This window comes from Balaenoptera acutorostrata, chromosome 7, assembly GCF_949987535.1.
Source record: "Balaenoptera acutorostrata chromosome 7, mBalAcu1.1, whole genome shotgun sequence".
NCBI lineage: Eukaryota > Metazoa > Chordata > Mammalia > Artiodactyla > Balaenopteridae > Balaenoptera > Balaenoptera acutorostrata.
In genome coordinates this window covers 73,405,317-73,430,162 of record NC_080070.1, presented here as the reverse complement: position 1 = coordinate 73,430,162, position 24,846 = coordinate 73,405,317, and the positions used below count along the sequence as shown (strand labels likewise).

The 24,846-nt window shown below is 38.0% G+C and overlaps 1 protein-coding gene across 11 annotated transcripts in view; it reads right to left on the bottom strand.

The window, feature by feature from the left end:
- Positions 1 to 24,846, bottom strand: part of HDAC9 (histone deacetylase 9) — a 572,450-nt gene that overhangs the window by 405,541 nt on the left and 142,063 nt on the right. For 6 of the 11 annotated variants that reach the window (XM_057549729.1, XM_057549719.1, XM_057549721.1 and 3 more), the window contains exons 7-9: positions 16,744 to 16,875; positions 11,451 to 11,566; positions 1,086 to 1,208 (exon numbers count right to left, since the gene is read on the bottom strand). In XM_057549729.1, the coding sequence (XP_057405712.1) occupies positions 1,086 to 1,208; positions 11,451 to 11,566; positions 16,744 to 16,875 (371 nt within the window). The remainder of the gene's footprint in view (positions 1 to 1,085; positions 1,209 to 11,450; positions 11,567 to 16,743; positions 16,876 to 24,846) is intronic. The other 5 variants (XM_057549727.1, XM_057549724.1, XM_057549725.1 and 2 more) reach the window with 1 other exon arrangement.

The window sequence follows — 24,846 nt, the reverse complement described above, 5'->3', positions numbered from 1 at the left end:
ATTAAAAATACCAAATACAGTAAGGTACCTCTTAGATTGGTTTTATAATATGTATTGAACACAATCATAAAATTTATCATTTAAAAATGTCACCTGTAGGTGTGCTTGTGCATAAACTAGTAGCATACCATAGACAGGGTTCATATTTTGAAAATAAATTAGTCACAAAATGGTCAACTCTTTATGATTTCTTAATGTTAGCATACTGTAAAAGATGTGAATTTGACAAGATGGACTCAGTGGAAGACCTGCATCTAAAAATTGGCAAAATTGGCGCCAAGGGTTGGAACAAACTTCTCTTTAAACCAAATGCATCACATGACCTCTGCATAAGTACAATTTAATTTACTAACTTTTCACAGATAAATTAATCTAGGTAAAGTTTACAAATCTTTTACAATGACTGAAATTTATATTATTTTAGGGAATATGCATAAAATAATTATTGCTGTCTTCTGTTAGTAGGACAATTACCTCCAAAAGATCCTATTTCAGTTGTCAGGACTTTTAAAGTAATTGATTCACTTTGAATCTCCAGGCAAGAGTTTAATATTGTTCTTAGAGAGGTTTTCCAGATATGTATTCTTCAGTACCACAGAGTCAGTAACCTAAATTCTCAAAATAAAGTCATTCACAAAATAAATTCTTTAAACATATGCTGCTGTGCTTCAGATGCTGCACCTCTCAGCAATGGCCTGACTTGAGGTTCAGGTCTGCTACTTGCTGGGTCTGTGATCTTGGGCTTTTATGCATTCCAAGTCTCAGCTGCTTCTTCTGTAAAAATGTGTTCTGTAATCTCTGTTTCATAGGATGGTTGGGTGGAGCTACCAAAATAATATACCTGGACAGTGCTTTCTTTTTTAAAAGCTATAAATGTTAGTTATTATTTTTATATATTATGATATGAACCAGCATGATTCTTTAATGTGAAATTAAACTGAACATCTTTGAACAACTCAGCAAACAGTGAAGGAGAAGTGGACTACCAAGTTTCCCTGAAGTCTAAATATACAAGAAAAGAATGAGAGTTTCCCTATGAAAATATCCCTTGGGCTGGTTTAGGCTGTTGCAGGGTAATGACTTACATTCAGCTGGGCTGGCACTGCTGGAAGTCCCAGGGTAATGTTGGGCAAAGAGGGAGAGGTATAAAGACTGAGCAGGTTCATGGAATCTTCGTGAATTAGAATGCGTTGCTGTGAAACCATTTTCTGGTGAAAAAAAAAAAAAAAAAACAAGTGAAAGGGGACTCTCAAAATATTACACAATATCACATATTTTACTGTAATGTTCTCATTTCAGAAAACAGATTTTATATTATCATAATCTGTCAAAACATTTAAGTATTTTAATTAAGAACTTATAAGTATTTTGACTTCTGTATCCAAAAATGTTATATGTAATAAATTTAAAATTTCTTCATCAGTTGTAACTGTATAATCTGAAGAAAGAGCTTCTATGTTCATTTGGAAAAAATTCATTTTTAAAATTCTACCTTTATGGAATATAATCAGTGTGTTTGTCATCAATTGGTAAAGTACGACAATTAAATTGAGTAATTCTTATGAGTACAGATTTTTGTATTACTGCGTGATGAATATGTATGTAATGTTGCTATAATCATTATCCTCATATGGATTAAACATCATTTTGCTGATGGGAAAACTCACACAAGAAAATCTTAAATATCACCATACAGGACCTCTTTAACAATTAATTATATCTTTTTTAAAATATAAAATTTGTGAAAAGACAACTCTGTATGGTGTTTTATAAATCATACATATTTACTTTAGAAACTAAAGTAAATGTTAAAATGTTGTGTGAGTTCCCTGGGCCACAACAGTCTTCACTTACACTGAAATACCTTGAAAATTTTGGCATCAGAGTCCTTTTTACAACAAATAACCTTTTTTTTAATCCAATACTAAGAGTCATGTTTTCGCACATGTGGCCTAATATAGTTGCTTGAATTACATTTTCTGTTTAACTCTTGCTTCCCTCCCAGAACTCTTATACAATAAGAGTTACAAAGGTCTTATTAGACTAAGGAACTCTGGCCTGATATGGTCCCCAAGGGAACAACATCCCTGAAAAAGAATACTCCATGTAACAGTATGACACAGTGACTGCTTTCTTCCCAAACAAAAAGCATATGGGACTCCAATAATAGACCACCTCCAAGAGGGATATTGCACACACGGGCTTTGACTAAAGTAAATATAATAACTTGTCAAGTATGTTTGGGGGAGCGGTAGATTTTCCCCTGGACAAACCTGGGATATCAATTAACTGGGGAAAATATCATGTGCTAATACAATGCAACCTCAGAATGTCACTGAAGAGTGATGCACCACCAAAACACAGGATGTTATTCCAAAACATCACCTCAATCATACGTTTGTTTGGAGATGAGTCGTAGCCTTAACATAATAAGAACAGAAAGCTAAAGGTGGACTTTTCTCATTGCAACTTGGAATTCCAAACCAACTCAGAGTTTGTTTTTTCTCAGAAGAACAAGTCAGATATTTGTACATGGAAAGCAAGAAGTATATTGAAATTTTTAACATTACATTGAGTTTATATGAAACCCTTTACAAAATTAAAGTTGTCAAAAACCCATGAAGATTGTTGGAAAAGATTTTATCATCAGAATGTATGAGACTGCAATTTTATTTAAGGAGTATCAACAACAGCTGTATATTTGCTCTAATTTAAAAAGATGAGTTATTTTGCTTATACTGATATATTTTTACCATGATTTTTAAATATAGAATATATCTGAACAAGAACAAAAAGAACGTATGAGGAAGTAAAAATATTTTAACTAGCTTATTGGCAGCAAGCAGCCATTTATAATAAAAGGATATTTCATCTGCTTATGTGTATTTATGGAAGAGAAATAAATGTGGAAAAATAATTACTTTAAATCATGTACAACATTCATTCAAGGTTGTATCTGCTTCCCACAGCACGGAGACTTGACAGGCACTGTGGGAATGACACCAAAAGTTACCCCAACCTCACAAAAGAGGTTATCTTTGTTTTCCAGTCAGAACTTGGGCGACATCCTCCTACCTCATCGTAGGAAGCAAACCTATACTAAAGTGAAAAAAAGGTTTCTTCTTAGGTGTAATAATTGCAGTAGCACACTGGCTGCTCACAGGGGCTCTGACAAAAGTGAAGGGACTTGGGAATGTTCTTACTATGGGACTTCAGACCCCTGCAGCTTCATAGCAAAATTGAGTGGTACCATTTCCTAGGATAGCACCGACCATGTGCCAAGTCCTATGCCAGGGAGTTTTGGGACATTAACCTAATTCCTAGTTCCCAATTCCAGGCACTCTCCAGCAATCTAGTGCTCTTGTTATGGATGAAGGAACTGAGTGATTGCCCTAATTCTGGTTCCCAGTGGGATCAGCAATAAAACTTTTAAACCGATCAAGGCTGGATGATTTGTTGTCAGGTACTGCTGCAGAAGCTACACACCACTCTGCAGCCATTACTGAAGGATAAGGGAACCATAAAAAAGTATGGAGAAGGAGGAAGCTTGAGAGAAAAACAGGAAGCACAATCAGGCCCTGGGGCTTATGGAAAAGAATGAAAGTGTACAACGGGGAGCCAGCTAGCCTGGCGTGAGAAGAAAGCAATAGCCCTGGTGACTATATAGACGTGAGGATCTTCAAGTCATGGAGACAATTCCTGAGGAAGTAAGGAAAGTCCAAAGTCCCCCAAGTTGGGGGGTAGTGTTGGTTCTTCCCACAGAGGCTAACTGGTATATATCATATCACGGAACTTCAGAGACTTGGACAAAATTTATTTCCTTCAATTTACAGATAAGGAAACAAGCACAGCATTTACATAAACTTCCAATGGATAAAATCACAAATGACTTAACTGAAATAATGTTTTTCTCAAATTATCTTCTTTAAATATAACTTTCCTCACTTTGATTTTTTTTAAAATTTATTTATTTGGTTGCATTGGGTCTTAGTTGTGGCAGGTGGGCTCCTTAGTTGCGGCCCGCTGGCTCCTTAGTTGTGGCATGTGAACTCTTACTTGTGGCATGCATGTGGGGTCTAGTTCCTGGACCAGGGATCGAACCCGGGCCCCCTGCATTGGGAGCGCAGAGTCTTAACCACTGCGCCTCTAGGGAAGTCCCCTCAATTTGACTTCTTGATAGAAGCAGGCTATCTGTTCCAGGTTAATGTTTCTTAATAAGAAACCAGAGCTGTATGGTACACTGCTAAAAGGGTGCAGACACACTTGAAAGTCAGATGAACAGATGGTGAGAGGGACCATTTCACTGAGATAGTGAAGGATCCCGACCAGCATTCTTGCAAGGCTGGAAGGTTACCCCACCTTAGTACTGTGGTGAGCTTACAAGTATTTCCAGGCAAGGCCAGGATTTTTCCAGGAAGCAGTTTTGAAACCGATGCAGCCCTTAAATCAGTGCTGTGCTAAGATGCCAATGCTTCATACCTTAGAACATGCAAAAGATGGTTTTAATCTAAAAATTTTTCAGAAGCATAAATGATTGCTGTAGTCAGATAAAATGGAAATATTAAATGTACAATGGCTATTGCTTAACATTCACAAAACAATTAATTAATTACAATTAAGTTAGATTAATTGGGTGGACGGGGTACAAAGATGCCCTAGGCCATGTAAATTCACATGCTACTCGGGTGCACAGAAAAGTAGAGAACTAGCTCTGATGACCTGTCATAATTACTATAATTAGAGTATGGTCAAAACACTTCAATGGGCTTCCCTGGTGGCACAGTGGTTGAGAATCTGCCTGCTAATGCAGGGGACACGGGTTCGAGCCCTGGTCTGGGAAGATCCCACATGCCGCGGAGCAACTAGGCCCGTGAGCCACAACTACTGAGCCTGCGCGTCTGGAGCCTGTGCTCCGCAACAAGAGAGGCCGCGACAGTGAGAGGCCCGCGCACCGCGATGAAGAGTGGCCCCCGCTCGCCGCTACTAGAGAAAGCCCTCGCACAGAAACGAAGACCCAACACAGCCATAAATAAATAAATAAATAAATTTAAAAAAAAAGATAATTATTGTCATTATTACTTATAAAAAAAAAACAAAACACTTCAATGGCACAGAGCAGGTTGTCGATTTTAAACTAGGCTTTGATGGGTAACTAGCATTTCACCAGAAAGAGCATGATGTTGGGAAGAGGGATATGACTGAGCCAGGTGTCGGGGCAGGGGAGGCCTATCCATATTTTAATAATGACCTTCAAATTTTAATTACTTTTCTCACCATCGTGGCAACTGGAACCCTATATTATGGGTAATATTTGAAATTCAGGTGAATAAAATACACATAAGCTGAAAATTACGTCTCTCAGTAGAGCTATTTCTTTAGCCATTGACATCAAGAAGACCTTAGTTTCAATCAAAAGATTCAAATTCTCTTACGAAATGGACATTGGCAAAAATTAGAAAAATGGACAATGTTCAATGTCACAGGGATTTCGGAAAGTAAAAACCATCACACATTACTGGTGAGACTGTGGACTGGTGTAGCAATTCTAGCGAATATTTCAGCACTGTACACCATGGCCCAGAGGTTCTCCTGCTGCTCTAGAAATTCTCAGTTAGGTATAGAGTGATGAGTGTGGATATACACTAAAGCATTTTTTGGTGGTGGGTGAGAACTGGAGGTCACTGAGGAATCCAACTGGAGAACAGGTAGGTAAAATGCAGGAGTACCCGCCATGGATTATTACACTGATTAAAAGCAATTAGGCATATGCATCCATTATGATGTGACTAGCTCTAAAAAGAGCTAGTCTTATTTTTATCACATGCTAAGTGATAAAAATAAGAAATGGAATAAGATTGATAACACCATGCCATTTATATCCCCCAAAATTCATGAGCACAAAGCAAAAAATACATGTGTGATGTAAGAACCCATGCAAACAAAAATACAGGAGAAAATGGCTGCATATGGGGCAAGGAAAATGCATGTGGAGATAGGAGATACTGAGGAAGGAAGGAAGGGAGGGGGGAGGGAAGAAGGGAGGGAGGAGAATTCCTTTCTTGCTCTTAAGAAGACAAAGAAGTCAACAGATGACCCTTGACAGAATACTAACTATGTAATCACCCACTTTTTAAGAGGCTCATAGAAAAAGTGAATGTAGAATTTTCAAGTTACTGCATGCTCAAAATTATCTACAATACGCATGAGCATTAGAAACATTAGAAAAAGAATATAAGTATCTACAAGGTTTTGGTGAGCAGCAGTCTGGATGGTGTAAAGGAGAGTGGTCTAAGCATCTTACACTTGAGCTCTACCACTCACTGGCTTATGACTCTGGGTAGCTGCCTACCTTCCCTGGACATCAGATCCTTCAGCCTAAGACTGGAGCACCTCTGACTAGATCTATCAGGAAATATCTGTTCTATTAGAGCGGCATCTAGGAAGACATGCTTGTAAGCCTCAATCTGTTTTGGCTTTAAAAGGTTCCAAATCCCCAAACCTAGATTATCTAAATAAAAAGAAGAACCACATTAAAAACAAACAAGTAAACAAAGAAATTTAAAAAAATCTCTTAAGCATTTAATGTTTGCCTACGGCTTTCATGGTATTTTTCAGTATAGTATTTATTTTCCATTCTCCTTTCAGACAGCTGATGATAGAAAATTAAAATCTCCATGTGATGAATAAATTTTTTTAGGCAGTAAAAATCTCTAAGTTTTCATTTTTACTGGACACCCAAGAATGTATTACTAAAATGGTTTGGAGGAAAAAAAAATTATCATTTGACAGGGCTTCCTTTGCATTTAAAAGTCACTGATGTTTTGTTAAAGGTCTTGGTTTACATTATTGACTCATGTTATTCCTAGTAAATGATTCTTGTGTCATAGCAACCTCCTTTCCCCTGGGGGGTGGGGGGGAGGAGGGTCTTATTTGCAGCTATCTAAAACCATAGCTCTACACCCACTCAGAAGGGAGCATAACACTTACAGCAAACGTCACCAACAACTATTATGAAACAACAGGCAGATGAGTCATGGGAGATTGGGGCAAAACAAGTGACATTTCAGATGATTTTAGAGTACTTAACCTTATTATTAGAATCCATTTTTAAAATCATTTGTATCTGCTGGAAAAAATTATTTAAAAAATAGCATAGCAGAGCCAGCCACTAATGTTCAACTAGAAATAAACCAGCGGCTTGGCTACTGTTAAAATAGCTATCAAATAAATCTACCAAATCTAAAATAATGGTGTTGATATTCATGGAAACATATTTGAACCCACAGGCCCACAGTATTAACAATAAAGTAACTAGATAGGTAAAGACATCTCTGACTGGAGTTGGGAATAGAAACTCCTGAGGTTTCAGCTCCCCAACCAAGTTTACAAATGAGTAAAGCAAGTAGCTCCAGTGATCCGAGTTCGGGACTGAGCATATGTAAGAAACTGAAGAAATGGAACAGAAGTGGCCAGAGCAGATGGAGGTTCACTCTTACGTGAGATTTGCTGGCTTGATGACAAACATACTAATGAGTCTTCCCTACTAGAAGTCAGTATTGATACCAACAACAAAAAATGAACTTGTTCTGCCCTTCACAATTTACCACCTGCCTTCCAAACACTGATTCCCCACCACAAAGCTGCTGGGGTAGTTATTACCACCTTTCACTAGATAAAGAATCTGAGGTTCAGGGCAAGTTCAGCAACTTAACCAATGATGACAAAGTAGTTGGTTTTGCAGCCAGGTTCCTTGGGAGCCTTCTGAATGGAAGACCCATACATCTGAATGCAATGTGCGGTTTCCTTAGCCTGGACTTACAAGTAAATTCTCCTCTTACTTCTGTCTTAACCTTTATTTAAATTATGCAGAACACATGAATTATGAGAGAGAAAATTTTCTTTTTACCTAAGCCTCAAGATCAGCCTGAAATACAGCCTTACTTTCCTATTTCCTAAGCAGCAAAAAGGGAGTAGAATCCCATTTGTTTACATGGGATCTGAAAGAATTAGGTGACATGCTTTTCTACTTCCAGGTCACAGAACAGAGAGTCGATTCAAATGTACACTGTTACACTATTTTAAGCAAAGATGGTAGAATAAGCCTATTTTATAAATGGTAAAGTATGCAACTAATTTGATTTTTGAAAGTGTAATGATGTGAATTTTTCATACCCCCAAATATTTCTGTTGGTATGACATCACATGCTATTATTAATCTTAGAAGATGTCTGTAAACATCATACTAAATTCAAAATGATTAATCCAAAATTAGCTGAAAAACATTGTTTTTTGCTCTTTTCTCTAGTTTAGGTGGAAATATTTGGTGTTACAAGACAAGGATATTAATTTGCTGACAGTTTCAGTCTGAATTCTGCTGTCTCCTCACCTCTCCAGTATGAATTATGCTACAGACCTCTGTAAATGCAATGCAGCAGAAAACCACATGTTAGCCATCAGGGTTGAATTTTTTGTTCTGGGCCACGGAGAGGCTACCCATCAGTGCATAAAGGTCTGCCCACCTGGTCTTTTGGATCATAGTTCAGGCACACAATTAATTCATTATGAGGTAAGTCACTGCTTGCTTTTGAACTAGTCTTTCCAGCTTTGGAGGTGAACATCCTGTCACTGACCTGAAGAAATACCTCTACTCTTTCAAACTCCATTCAATCACATTTCCTTCTGTTTTTTTTTTTTTTTTTTTTTTTAACTGGTGGGGGTGGAAGGAAAGAATATGTCAACAATTAGCTGAAAAGCTGGGGCATATAAACAGATATTTGTGTTTAGGTATCAGCAATAGGTTTTAGGAATATAAAACAGATTAAAATAGTAAAAGCAAATTCCTTTAATTTACATTCTCCACTGTATATATTTTGAAATTTAATGATAGGGTCACACAATCTGGGACACTCAACTTAATTTAACAGGTTTTAAAAAGCTTGAAGTAAAGACAAAATCTCACCTTTTCCCATTTATAATCAGTCTCATGAATATGTATTGCTTGGTTGTTTCTTGATGTTGTACTAAGTGCTATATGCGTATGTTTGTATTTATAATGAAGGGTTATATGTATCTTCATCTTTAGTAACAAACCATGTCCCCCATTGCCTTCCTCCCCCCCTTGAGAGGTAACCACCATGCTAAATTCTGTGTTCATCACTCCCTCGCTTTTTTAAAATATACTTTTATTACATACGTTTTTCCGATCAAAATACCGTACTGCCTTTTTCTGAACTTAACAAAATACTATCAAGCTGTAAGTGGTCTTCCGCACCTTTTCGCACTAACAATGCTTTTCTAAGAATCATAAATGCTGTTGAATGAACGTGGTTTAGTGTGTTTTCATTTTCCAAGGATACAGAATTCATCCAGAACCTATTTAGAACCCAGATCTTTTAGTGTTTCTGCAATTGAAACACATTCTTCAAACTGAGAGGAAATGGAAATCTAAAGTTTTTTAGAAATATTTGTGACCAAGTTGTTCTTTTTCTGGAAATTGATTAAAGGGTTGCAGAAAACTGACTGATATTGAGATATAACTGCACTAACAGAAATACAATACCTGTAACCAATAGTCCAAGAATCCCACTTACATCTATGGCCACAAATATATGTGAAGTATTTATTCCACCTGGTATCATGTTTTAGAAAGAATAATGAAGATGAGAAAGGGACAATAGGATGGTAAGAAACAAGAAATAGATGGAGGACAGGAGAAAACGTAGCGGCCTGAATTGTATTCTTCACATAGCTGAAAGATGGTCATAAGCAACAGAGCATCTATCTATTCTGCTCATTTTCCTTGGAAAATTGAGGGAAAATTTTGAAATCTAAAATGAATGTGTATTCCTCTAGAAAGAATTTACTTTTGCTTTTTTCCAGATACCTAGGGAACTAAAAATCTGGGGCACTTTAAATTAAATTAACAGTTTGAGGTTATGAAAATTCGGGCTACAGCTAGCTTCTGGTTACAACTTCTCCAGGAAAGACTCTGCCCCTGCTCTGGTCTACATCAAGACACCTCTGTGGGTGGGGATGAGGGACTCACCAATGTAGCACAGATATGGGTCTTTGGGTCTGAATGGTTTCCTGTTAGATTATCCTCTTTGGTCAGTACTGGGCTTTGCCTTCTCTCTCCCTTCAGAGTTATGTGAGGTTCTGAAAACCAAAACTCAAGACTCAAGTACACAAATGTCCTCAGTGAAGAAGTGACTTCACTGGCTCCAGTCCTTTCCTTATCAGGGACAACCTTCCCTTATATTTTGGCCAGATAATTTATAACTTATAAATAATTTATTATACATGTATGTGTGAATGTATGAAGTTACAGACACAGATGTTGGCGTAAGGTACAGAAGACATTTCTGTCAGTCAAGCTAACCATCCAAAATCAACTAGGTTGCCCCAGGAGACAGTGAAGCAAGTTCCCTTTGAATAAAGAGTGCTCTGGTGGCAGTCTGATAATCACATATCAGGAGAGCTACAGAGATGATTCAGGAATCAGAGATTTGATCAGTCCCTTTCAGCCCCAAAGGATCATGACTCTATAAAACACAATGGAAGAAGCATGTCACAGTTATATATGAGAAGTTACTACACCAGCTTCCCCTGCATAGAGCAATGTATGGTAAGGAGGCATTATAATGACAGAAAAGAAATATTGAGAATTTCAGTCGATTGATGGTGACTCCAAAACAGCTGATTCCACAGGAGTGGCTGTTGCCTTTGCTTAGCCTACTACAGAAACTACATAGACAAATTCTTGCTGACTCACAAATTTACTTTCCTCTATTGCTGTATCACTGGTTTCAATAAATCATGTGCCAAAAAACAAATGTTACTAAAGTTGACTGCATACAGTCAGAAAAAAAAAATCATGTGTTATTTCAGACCAGTTTCCTTTAATCTTTCATTTTTCAAGGACAGAGTTCATATATCATTTATCCTTATATCCCCACTGCCAGGCAAAATGACTGGCACACAGTAGGTCCTTAATACATGTTTGCTTAGTGGAGCTCTGTGTTCCTCAACTATGATACTTCAACAGTTTTCTCATTACTCTTCAGGTCAATTGGATAAAACACCTAACTTGTGTTGGGCAATTGTTCTTCTGAGAGGTTTGCATGACGTTGTTTTACTTACTGATGGGTCTACTCCCATCAGGATAACCAAGAACCACGCAGAAGGACTTTTGAGTTGCACAACTGCTGGGAAGTATATACTCAGCATCACTAAGAGTGGTTTCTTTGAGGATTACACTTCAGTATTTTCAAACCATGACTGTCACCCAAACTTTGTAAATCAGATTGAGTTTACTCAGTTCCACACATTATAAACCTATCAGAAAAATAACTAAGAATGGGTGGCTTTAAACTTCAATTCAGAAATATCACTGCGTTTTAGCGGGCTAATCGAGGATTAACTTTTACAAGAACCAAAATAATGAGTCTTACCTCAGCCTGAGGAGTAGGGGGCAAAACCGAAGTCTCATTTTCAGTAACATTACCAGTTGGCCCATTGTTTGGTGAACTGGGGCCAGACCCTGGAGAACTGCTACTGACTGAGGATTCTGAAAAACATTGTCAAGTACGAATACACTCATGAAAAACATACGAAGATGAACTGCAGTTATACTCTAAGTAATATACAGAAGCGAACATTGTTTTTCTTCCCCTACGTGAATGACAAAATAAAAAGAACTGTGAAAAATTTTGGAACATTTCTGAATTTCCATACCACATTTTTTCCTTTGTTTTCACCGCTAAAAATACAACGTAGTATTCATTAATTTTACAGAAGTGGAGATATCCAGTTAGAGAGGATTGTAGAAGCTTTTGATTAGGGGGGGGAAAAAAAAGGAATGTAATCTTCTCTTACTTGCTCTTGTGCTACCGAAAAAATAAAGTAATAGAGATAATGGACTTGCATAATTCATAAAAACATGCCATCAACAAATGAGGCCTGGAGCCATTCCTGTTGTGTGTGGAAAAATTGCTTATATGCTATGTTATAAATGGCTCTTTATTTAATTTACTAAGGCTGTACCTTATTACAGCACATCTTAGTCAAAGTTGTATGAAGAAAATACAATAGAAGATAAAATCTCAATATTGTATTGATGGCCTTGTACAACATTGGCTAACCTTAACTCTACCCAACTTATTTTCCAGAAGATGAGAAGTTGCCTAAATTTAATATGTTCAATTTTAAACACCAATATAACAAGAAACTCATTTTAGCAAGAGTTGGATAACAACAATATAGATCATCTCTGTCATCTTCAGATATAAAATTCACACACATTTCAAGTTACAAAGGAAGTAATGCACTTACTAAAATATCTAATTAATGAAATAGAAACTTTCAGTTCCTAGAAATATAGCTAAGAGAGGCCATCTTATCAAGCCTTGGCAAATTATCTGTTGAGCTCTAATCAATCCCCTATCACCTTCCATAGTTCATTCATTTGAACATTTTTCTAGGTGCCTCATCCTTATACCTTGTCTACTCAGCTCTGCACAAATGATCTTGGCCTCACACTTCTCAGAGACTGACAACTTCTGACATGATTTCTATCAGTGACTTTTCTTTCTACCTCATGATTTTGTTATCCACACTCTCCTTGCCCGTGTAAAAGTGAAAGCATTTCTCTTCTGCTTCCCGCTCCAATGCGGGCACAATCACCCTCACCCATGACCCAGTCCCCTTAACACTTGCTTTAGAATTCTGCTCCAGCAATTATTTTGAATCTTCAGGTCCTCCTTTTCCACTGGAATTGTCCCTCTAGTCTGAAAGCATGCTAATAACTTGTGAGAAGTAGTGTGCTTGTTCTTCGAGACCCGGCAATCTAGCTTGCTCACTGTGGAATGCAGTCGTTCTCTTGAACACCCCGAAATTTGAAGGCTTTTGACAAAACAGTTCTCATTCTCCTCATCCTTTCTACAAGAAGATTCTCCACTTCCATGTTTGTTTTTCCATCTCTCTGGCTTTTCCTCCTTCGACCAATTCCTAAATGTAGATATTCACCGAAGTTTGTAGCCTTATCCTGTTTCTCTTTCCCTTGTCAAAATCACTCAAAATTATGACATCATACTATCATTTTTAGGCAGAACACTCCCATAAAACTTTTATTTCTTGTCTTTCCTTCTCATAATTTCTAGCCTGAATCCCTTTGGAATACTGGACATTTTTCATCTCTTTTTATATGTGTATCAAACTCAGTGTATTTCAGTATTAAATGTGCTCTGCTTACCTCTGTTTATCACTACCCTTACAGTCATTCTCATTCCCTTCCCTACTCCAAATCTAATCAATTACTAGATTATTTCGTTTTGTTCTTTACATCATTTCTCATCTACTTCTGACTACAATGATTTCAGCTTAATCCCTCAGCCCTCATTATTCTCTCATGGACTATAGCAAAAGTCTCCTGTATTTCTGAGTTGCTACAGCAGTCAGTCTCTCCAAACTTTCCTTAAACTGTTGCCAGATAGATCACAGCAAGACAACTTTCACTACGTTCCTCTGTTCCAAAATGGAGCCTAACATTATTTCCTACTATTGCCCTTTCTGAACTCTGCACTCAGTCAAATTTAAATCGCATACTCTCCGTATGTGCCGCTTTCCCATTTCATGCTTTTTTATCCTCCTTTTCCTCCACCTACTTCATTGAAGGTCCAATCCCACCTCTATACTCAAAGCCTGGCTCACATACCATCTGTCACCCGTGAATGGACGCTCCCAATTTTCAGGCTATAGTTGCTTGCCCTCCCTTGGAACACCTATTACTTTCAACTTGTTATTATAAATATTTCTCTACTCAGAAGTGCAGTACCAATGGAAAGAATGTGAGACTGGTGACAGAATTCTGACCCTGCCACCTACCGACTGTGGGATTTCATCAAGTCAATGATATAAAATTCTTAAATACATATTGCTCACTACCTTTCGGTCTATATATCTTGCTTACATTTGATTTGTCTACTTTTATATTTGCCTCTTTCTTGTTTACTTTTCTTTTAACAAAGAAGATGCACATTAAAAAAAATACTTCAAGAGTTTCCTTCCCCTGGACTCCTAACTCTTGTCTTTCCTATATGACTACACACTGACTTCTCATTAAAGTCCCATTTCTGTATCCTGTCTTTAAAAAAACAAAAATAAAAATGAAAACTACTTTTAAACATTGTCTTGTCAATTTAAAATTACGTTATTTATATTATTTTATGTGATACTTACACAGAAGTATTTCCTTATGTAGAAATCACTATGATAGGCACTAGAATTCAAGACAACAAAACCTACAACAGGATTCTACAGCATCACGCTGGATAGGGTCTGGGAGGGGAGGTAGCAACTGATTTTCTGGGAACACTGACAAAAATCTCTGAGAAGAAATAATATCACAACTGGGGCTTGAATAAGAGCAGCTCATGAAACGGGGTCAGTGGAGAAGGGAAGAGTGGAGGAGAAGACGTTGCAGTCACAGGGATATTAGATTTTTAAATTAACATGGCTTTGGGGGTGGGGAGGGGCGGAAAACTCTTGGCTTTGAAAAAGAGGAAGATGATAAGTGGTTCCCATGTCAATTACTGGGAAGAGAGAGGTGGCATGGGTTTGGAAGAAGCAAACACTTGAACCTATGAAACAGGGAAGAGAGAGGTAGAGGTGAAAAAAGAAAAGCAGTGGTAATTCAACTGCTATGATGCTATGGTGGTCTCTGACTCGATAGCAAAAATAATTAGTATTAAGATCCAAACAGAGCTCATCCTAATTACATGAAAGCTGGCAAAGAAAGGGGAAGGAGTACAGGTAAAGAAAGCTGTGTGTTCAGTAGTTCAGATCCTCCAAAGACATTTAGAATAACTGCAACATACCAGTTAAAAACATCTACCAAAGCATCCATGAGTCCCAGGTTATTGATCAGCAATGTGTGTCTAATAAATGTACAGGTCTCTTCAAATACCTGTTTTTTTCCTCAGTTGAAAAGGGGAGTTATTATATCACAAAATTAGAAAGAGAAAATTATGATATTTCATAAGTAAAGAAATCTTAGTAGAACTCTAGCAAATCATAACCCTTACAAATGAGAATTAATTGCTACTCAGATAAGCATTGAGCTGAATTCCACTGAAATTTGGTAAGGACGAGCAAGTGACCATGGGAAAAAAGTTATGATCAAGAAAAAGATTAATAGGAAAATAGAAAAGAAATTGGGATAAATAAATATGACCTTAAACAATAAGATTCTAAAAAAACAAAAAAAGCAATATATATGTTTTTCTATTTTCAAGTTTTTCTGTTATGAGAGAACCTACTCTCTCCCACTAGAAAAATCACCTATATTTCGTTACATTAGACAATTGATATGTTCATTATTGCTTACATTCATTAAAACAGATTCACTCCCCAACTCCCCAACCCCACCAAGGACCTCTATTATGAAAACTTACTTAAGATTTTTACTCACTAAAATACATATAAGTTTCTTGGCAAAAAAAGTCTATAACTCTAAATTTAGAATTCAATTGGTCAAAATTAGTGATTATATTTGATATTGGAAAATAAACTCTAGTAAAGTAATTGTTTATTTAATATTTCTTATCTCTCAAGAAAAAATTTTCCCACCAATACTTTCCCTCAGATAAACATATTAATCTGTCAGGACTGAATAGAAGACTAAACATTTTTTTGCCCTAGTAGCCTGTCAAAGCACTGTGTCATTAGTATTCTGTACTTTTCCACCTCTGCCTCTACCTCTGCAATCTTCTCCATGCTGTCCCCCTAAACTAGACACTATCATGACCAAAGAAGATTTAGAAAACAAATAATTTGTTAAAACTTGCGAAGAATAAGATCTGATCTTGGAGAAATAATACCAACTGACTATATTGGTATAAGCACAATTTTCCTTAGGGATGGAGACAAATGGTTGTAGATTACCATTTCTTTATTGATGGCAACCAAAGGAAATGACCAGATACAATGCATAGCTCTAAGTAGGTACTCGATAAACAGTAGTCAGTATTGGCTAGCCTTTTTGGTTCTGGTATCCCTATGTCTTCTCCAATTTCAGACCAGGTACAAATGGGACTAGAGGGCTTTGTAAGACATCAGGTTGAATTTCCTAACCTGTTCACCCCACTACTAACCAGGCAGCTAAAAAAATAAGAACTCTTCCATTTGAGACTAGTGAAAATGACAGTTTCTTTCCCTTCATAAAAGGCAATATATCCCCCTCCTGCCATAAGTCCCAGTTCACTAGTAAACACATAAAGTCATTTATGAGTTCTGTAAATTTGTTGAAAAGTCAAGGTTTTGCTGTTCCACATAGTTTAATTTTCCCAGGTGTATTTTGTACATTCATGTCTGAGTATGGGGGAAGTGTTCTTCTTGGGCCTCCCTCTGCGCATTTCTGATCAAATTTCATTAAAAGTTATATTCTCCTGGTTGGCATTCCCAAAATGGACTGCTTGTTTCTGAAAAGATTAAGGTGAGCTTTGGCATTCCCTAGTTATGCCTATTGACACACAGTTCTGTTTTTCATTCATTTCCTGTTTAACACAGTTGGTGAATGCATGGCAAGGTTTACTGAACTACTTGTGAGTTTTCAATATAATTTCCTTTCGAGAAATGTTTCTCCTCAAAATAACTTTTAATATACAACAGGTATATTTTTCTAAACTTTTTTTTTTTCATTCCTACTAGCAGCATGTTTTACTGTATATCTGCCCAGTCCTCAATTACCTGTCACCTCAAACATTCGCTTCTTGAATGAAGTGACAACATTTCCATCCTTCCGCCTGAGTAAGGGGCTGCTTCTCCTCTCTGCCACTTTCTGTTTTAACCTGGACCGCACCTTCAAGTTGGGCTCAGAGGCTGGGGATTGAGACAAAGAAAATAGATAAAAATTAAAAAATGGAGAGCCAATCGCTCCTGTGTATAAAAAACGGCTCACCCGTTTCATAGTCCCTTCTCATCTCAAAGTAAAACCCCAAGCATGTAAATAAGGCATTGACTGTAAATTAATTAAACAAATGTCATAATTATTTTTATGAAATATGTGAAATGTTCTTCTACTTCTCTAAATGTAAAGTGAAAAAGGAGAAAAAATATGTTTCGACTTATTTTAGGTAGCAGAATTGGGATTGTTAACGGGAAGTTAAATGACTGAGTATGTCTGGGTCAGAGTAAGATTTATTACACTTCATTGTCAGTCCTTTCAATTCTCTCAAGGGTGAAACTCAATAACCACAAAAACAGTACCTTAATGTGATTTTAGAGACTCTAGGCTGACTTCTGGTAATAAGAAGACACCTCTGCAGCATATAATTTATGTCTGATTCTGACTCCTGAAATATTTCATTGTCAGTAGTTTCGAACCTGAAATCCTGGGAAAATATACTCGGTATAACAACACAAAACCAAGTAGAATCACTATGAATAAACCTTTGTATACAGTGAGTACACAATCAATTAGAAAGGAAGGGTGGCCAAGTCTTATTACTAAAGTTCTGAGTTAGGTTATATGTTGCAAAATACGAATGCACATTATTCATACATACGTTACTATTTCTTTGGTTGAACTATCCTAAATAGCGATGCTCTATAATTAGTCATTATTTATTAGGTTTTTAAGTGATTATACTTTAGAAGAATGGAAACATTGGATTGACTCTGTAGTAGAAATTGGTGATTATGATGGTGCTGGTGGAGATGATAATGATGATGATGATGATTAGGGAAACAATGTTTCTGATGACAACTAACGTTCACATAGTGATTATTATGTTCCACTACTGTCCTAAAAGCTTTGTCAATATTAACTTCTTCAACCATAAAAATCCATATGGGATAGATTCTATTTACACCTTGAATATATCAATGAAGAAACCAAAACCCAGACAGGGAAAGTAACTTGCCAAGGTCACAAAAGTAAAAAGGGATGAAGCCAGGATCTGTACCCAGGTAACCTAGCTCAACTCTAATCTTCTAAATACTGAAAATGCTGCTCTTCCACCTTTCTTTATGTATGAACAGTATAACAATTATACAACTGCTTTTCCAAAGCATTACTAATCATCTACATCAGATACAATGTTATAATGTAGCTATAATTCTGGATCAGATAAAATGATTTCTTTGAAGGAATTTTATAATTCTGCCAAACTACAGAGAGTATCAAACGTAGAACATACAATCTTTTATTACTCATTTATTTATTTTTTGTTTTTGACTTCAAAATCCTATACTTTACTTTCTTCTTTGTTCTTCTCTTTTTCCCTTTTCTTTAGCTCTACCTTGGACTGAGAATCTTAGATTTTCTTGGAACTGGATAGGTAAAATAAAAAAGTTAATTTTTTTGTGTTTTACACCTGATTTTATGCCTGAAAATACTGGAAAAGTAAAAATAAAGAGGCGGTGCTGAAAATATTGTAAAAGTAGAAAATGGGCAGGAGAGGTGGGCAGAGATCAGGACTGAGTACAAGAAGCTCAGTGACTAGAGACCTGAAATGTCTTACTTCCTGGGCCTCCCACCTTAAGGCAAAGAAGGGAAATAGTCTGGGGGAAGGATTAAGGTTCTTGCCAGACCTTCCAGGAGTCCAGAGCTTCCTTCAACTCACTTTATCTTAGTAGAGAAGGCTGAGTCTGAATTACTAGCATCCAACTTACCCATGAATAAGGGGAAAAAATGGAACTGTATTAATTTACTTAGATTCCACCCCACCCCCACCCCCTGGTATATATTTATTTTTAAATGCCTTTAAAATACCAATTTTGTCTCTGAAAAGCTGTAGGTTAATAAATATATTCCATCTAAAACCCAGAAAGGAAAAAATGAGGAATCCCTATGTGCTAACCAGATTAGTACCTGCTGCCACCTTGCTTATAACCCTAGGACAAAAATCACAGAGTCTCAGACTTTAATCTAGACATGACTTTATCATGAAGCCTAACAGATTCAACACTACGGACTGGCTCTCCAGAGGAAGTGCACTGACTGATTCATCATTTCAAAGGTGGGGGAGAAAAGGCACTGTGTTTTCAGCGGGAATATGTGGAGTTGGGACCACACTTCCCAGCTACGCGATTTTCAGCGAGACTTTAGTACTATCTGAGCCTGACTCCTCGTTTGTGAAACATGAAACTCTGATACCTTCCTTACTTCACAGAACTGTGGCCACTGGATTAGATACCTGAGAATAACTGCGGAGATCTGGGTGAACGCAAAACGGAAGAAAAGGTTTACGGACTTTTTATTATTGCTGCTACTGCTGGTGGCGGGGGTGTTACACTAGGGATGACAGAGCCAGGGCTGGGCCCCGGAGCCCCTGATTCCCAGTCCAGTCCTCCTGCTCCTAACACATTGCACCAGCTGGGCCCGAGTTTCTGCAATCAAGATGAAAATTCGCCAACAGCTTGGAAAATCAGCATATGCCACTTAAACATTCTACATGAAACCTAGAATTCCATAAGCTTTTACAGGTGGGCAGATAGCTTTTGTTCCTACATGTCTATGAGAATGGGCTGGATATACAGCTCTTAAATATCTTTCAGTGACAACATTAAAAAAAAGTGAACATTAGAATAGGAATGAGAACTGGGTCCTGGTTTTGCATCTTTCAGCTACTATCAGTCCGCTCATTCATGCAAATAAGCAATGAAGATACCTTTGTAGTGCATGGAGTGAAATAGATGTGCTTTATATGCCCGCTTCACTTCACGCATTAGGTCTTTGGCTTTGGATGAATTACTTTATATCTCTAAATCTCAGTTTCTCGTGTTAAAATGGAGATAGGTTTTTTTTTTTTTTTTCCCCTCCATATGCTCCAACAGATTCCATTTCCTTCTTTCTCTCAGTTCATGGGACCGAATCCTGGGACTGCATCACTCAGTTCTTTGCTGGTTGGATTTCATCTGGACTCAACCTATTAGTAGGACTGGCTAGTGATCAAAGAATTAAGGAGTGAGAGACCAGGTATCCTATGCTCTCTCTGTTACAGTGCTGCATCACCAGGTGTAGCTTTGTCCCTTCCTGATTTCATCTCCCTCTTGAGGGCTCTGCTCCACACCTTCAGCTTTCCCAGCACTCCAGCAACATTATGTCCTCTCCTTGCTTCTTTAGCCCTGGCTTCTCACTGTTGCTATTTTCTGGGTGCCTCAACATCCCTAAGCAGTTGTAAGCAGTCCCTTCGTAAGAGTCTATGACCCATATTGTGTAGGTTCTGTTTCCTGCCAAGACTCTGATTAACACAGTCCTTCATGTTTTACAAAGTTATTGTAGACTCAAACAAAATAATGTCTAGTAGAAGATAAACCAGTGGTTCTCAACCAGCAAGGATTGTGACACCAAGGGACATTTGGCTATGTCTGGAGATATTCTGATTGTCAGTATGGGGAGTTGCTGCTGGAATGTAGTGGGTAGAGGCCAGCGATGCTGTTAAACATCCTACAATGCACAGGATAGGCCCCCACAGCAAAGAATTATCTGGACCCAAACATCAGTATCATCAAGTGTGAAAAACCTTGGGTAAGCAATCAGTAAATGCAAGTTGTTAATAACTGTACTACACTGGGATGATCAAAGGAGATAATAGTATCTGTTGGAGATTCTCAAAGAGGATGTAAAAGAGTATGGGAAGAAAAGAAATATTATCAGAAATCAGGGAGTGCTATAGGTGGCTTAAAATATTAAATATTTCAATACACTTTATACTTAGAAATTTATTTTAAAACATTCAAAGCAAAGCTAGTCAACTTCTACTGGTTATGAAGATATGCAGAAAGATTCTCAATTTGGGGTAGGATAATATTTGAGGCACGGTGATATCTTTATTAACTGAGGACACAGCTTTGTAAAACCTAGGAATCACATATTCTATAAAGTGCAACATAAATTTATTTTCTCAAAATATACAATACACAACTTTTCTAAGTAAAGGCCCAAATCCATTGGTTTTAGCAAAAGCTTTTGCCTGCATTTCAATTCTGATTTTGAGTCACCAGATATATTAGTATCTAAGTGGTGAAGGCAAAGGTTGGAATGATAGATAACCATCATTTAGTTCTTGCAATGCTTTATAAACTCACTCCTAACATTTCAGAAGCCCACACACCAAAGCTCAGCATGATATATACCCAAGCAGTAGAATTAATGACCTATTGAGCTGACTCAGTTTGCAGTTAAGAGTTAATTCCATGTTTAATGCTCTGGTATCCCCAAAGGCTGAAGATTTCCATTCCAGTGACTTACTAATGGGAGGAAAATCCTCAAGAGCCCAGAAAGAGATCACTAACTGGGGAGACATTCTGCTTGTATTTGAATGTATTTCATGCCTAGCTGCACTAATTGCATTTCTATTTTTACCCCACACCCATCACTCTCTACATCTCAATTAATCACAAAAACAGAAGGCAAGCTTTTAGTGCATGTGTGCCCATCTGCATGCATTTGTTTGCTGAGATGAAAACACTGCATAAAAAATTGATTATAAATATTTAAATGAAAACAATGGTAAAGAGGAGAGAACTAAAACCTTTTTCTCTTTTCACTTAAAAAAAAAGTGAATGAAGGAAACAGAAAACATGTGAAGAATGCCTTATGAGTTAAATATATTTGAATCTTTCCTCTCATACTGATCTCCATGGTGCAGAACGAACTTAGGTATCAGTGGGTATGAAAATAAACAATGGGAAAGAAATAGAAAAGTTAGGTAGAAGAAGCACAAGTTAAAAAATTAGGATTCTAAGGCACAGTAAGTGACAAGGCCCAGACTTGTCATTTCTCTAAGAGATTGGTGTGTTGAGCATGTATTTGAGTGTGGAGGTGTCATTTTTGCATGTGTACACACATACGAACGTGGAAACTATCTTTTGCAGGAGCAAATGGGACTCTGACACAAACAAACTAGACTCAGATTTCAATGCTAACTTTTTCATGTACTAACACCCAGCAAACCTGGGTGAGTTTTTTGATCTCCATGAATCATTTTGTCATCTACGGTAGATGATATATATGGATACATCATGGTGGAAGATTAAAGGGGTAGAATGAAATTCCTAGCTCAACTGGCCATCACAAAAAAGTTGTTCAATAGAGAGATGTTGAATAAACGAATGTTTAATTGTGTCCACATATAAGACCACCAAACTTATATTAAAATAAAACAAAACGAATAAAATTAAAATGTAAGCAGAGGGATAGAAGGCTAAAAGTGGTTTACTCCTTTTGCTTAGGGCAATAGTATCTATAACAACAACAAAAATAATGATGGTCCTTTTCTGATATTTCACTTAGTGTATTTAAAATACTTTATGGTTAATAACTGACTTTCCATACTTTCTGCACTTTTTTTACTTGCGTGTTTATAATTTCTACTCTACTTACTCTATGTCTTAAATACATCCTGTTTTACTAAGAATGATTACCTACTTTGTGCATTTTGTTTCTGCTCATTTTTAATCTTAACTTATGAATATTCTTTACATCAGTAATTTAGACAAAAATTCAATAACTACGTATCATGGTATAAAGAAGTTATTCATTCTCATTGGATATGATCATAAGGAGAAAAGAAAGATGTTTCCATTGAGTAATGATTAATGATATTAATTAAGATCATTAATGATCTATCAAGATTAAGTACTAGATTAAGAAATGTATCTTAATATTAATGAATATTTAAGATACTCAACAATTCCACCTCCATGTTTAGCACTACAATCATAGGTGAAGGTCAAGCTTCCACAGCCAGTGTCAGATCCCTTCTCTGGCATTGTCTATTCTTCCCTACTGGACTAGATATCTATCAGTTTATCAACCTAGCCTCCCTCTCTCCTGGATTTCTCCTGCTATTTCCCACCCACAGGGCTACCTTGGAGCTGCCATATTCTGACACTCTGTCACTTAGAACCAAGCAGGTATAATCTATGACCCATTCACTCTATTTTGAATGTCCTTTCTGAATATTAGGTTTCCTGGAGTAGTTCCTGCCCAAGTCACTTTTACACTAACACTGTAGTATTCCTTGTCATGTGTGAACTGTTCAATCAAATGATCATTACAATTATGAAAAGACACTTTGGGAACACAAGTAAATTCTCTTATCTAGTTGATCTAAAGATATAGTGAGGGAGACCTTCAAGATGGTGGAGGAGTAAGACATGGAGATCACCTTCCTCCCCACAAATACATCAGAAATACATCTACAAGTGGAACAACTCACGCAGAACACCTACTGAATGCTGGCAGAAGACCTCAGACCTCCCAAAAGGCAAGAAACTCCCCATGTACCTGGGTAGGGCAAAAGAAAAAAGAAAAAACAGAGACAAAAGAATAGGGACGGGACCTGCACCTCTGGGAGGGAGCTGTGAAGGAGGAAAGGTTTCCACACACTAGGAAGCCCCTTCGCGGGCGGAGATGGGGGATGGCAGGGGCGGGGGGAAGCTTCGGAGCCGTGGAGGAGAGCGCAGCAACAGGGGTGCGGAGGGCAAAGCGGAGAGATTCCCGCACAGAGGATCAGTCCCGACCAGCACTCACCAGCCCGAGAGGCTTGTCTGCTCACCTGCCAGGGTGGGTGGGGGCTGGGAGCTGAGGCTCGGGCTTCAGTCCGATCGCAGGGAGAGGACTGGGGTTGGCGGCGTGAACACAGCCTGAAGGGGCTAGTGCGCCACAGCTAGCCGGGAGGGAGTCCAGGAAAAAGTCTGCAGCTGCTGAAGAGGCAAGAGGCCACTGTTTCAGGGTGCGTGAGGAAAGGGGATTCAGAGCGCCGCCTAAGCGAGCTCCAGAGACAGGCAGAAGCCGCGGCTATCAGCGTGGACCCCAGAGATGGGCTTGAGACGCTAAGGCTGCTGCTGCCACCACCAAGAAGCCTGTGTGCGAGCACAGGTCACTCTCCACACCGCCCCTCCCGGGAGCCTGTGCAGCCCGCCACTGCCACGGTCCCGTGATCCAGGGACAACTTCCCAGGGAGAATGCACGGCGTGCCTCAGGCTGGTGCAACATCACACCGGTCTCTGCCAGAGCCCCCGAATCAGCTGCTACTTTAACCCCGTCCTGTCTGGGCAGGAAACAGATGCCCTCAGGCGACCTACACGCAGAGGCGGGGCCAAACACAAAGCTGAACCCCAGGAGCTGTGCGAACAAAGAAGAGAAAGGGAAATCTCTCCCAGCAGCCTCAGGAGCAGCGGATTAAATCTCCACGATCAACTTGATGTACCCTGCATCTGTGGAATACCTGAATAGACAACAAATCATCCCAAATTGAGAAGGTGGACTTTGGCAGCAAAGAAATATATATATTTTCCCTTTTTCTCTTTTTGTGAGTGTGTATGTGTGTGCTTCTGCATGTGATTTTGTCTGTATAGCTTTTCTTTTACCATTTGTCCTAGGATTCTGTCTGTCCGTTTTTTTTTTTTTTTTTTTAGTATAGTTTTTAGCACTTGTTATCACTGGTGGATTTGCTTTTTGGTTTGGTTGATATTTTCTTTTTTTTATTACTTTTTAATTATTTTTATTTTTAATAATTACTTTTTATTTTAATAACTTTATTTTATTTTGTTTTTTTAAAATTTGTTTGTTTCTTTCTTTTTTTCTCCCTTTTCTTGTGAGCCGTGTGGCTGACAGGGTCTTGGTGCTCTGGCCGGCTGTCAGGCCTGTGCCTCTGATGTGGGAGAGCCGAGTCCAGTACATTGGCCCACCAGAGACCTCTCGGCTCCATGTAACATCAAACGGCGAAAGCTGTCCCAGAGATCTCCATCTCAATGCTAAGACCCAGCTCCACTCAACGACCAGCAACCTCCAGTGCTGGACAACCTATGCCAAACAACTAGCAAGACAGGAACACAACC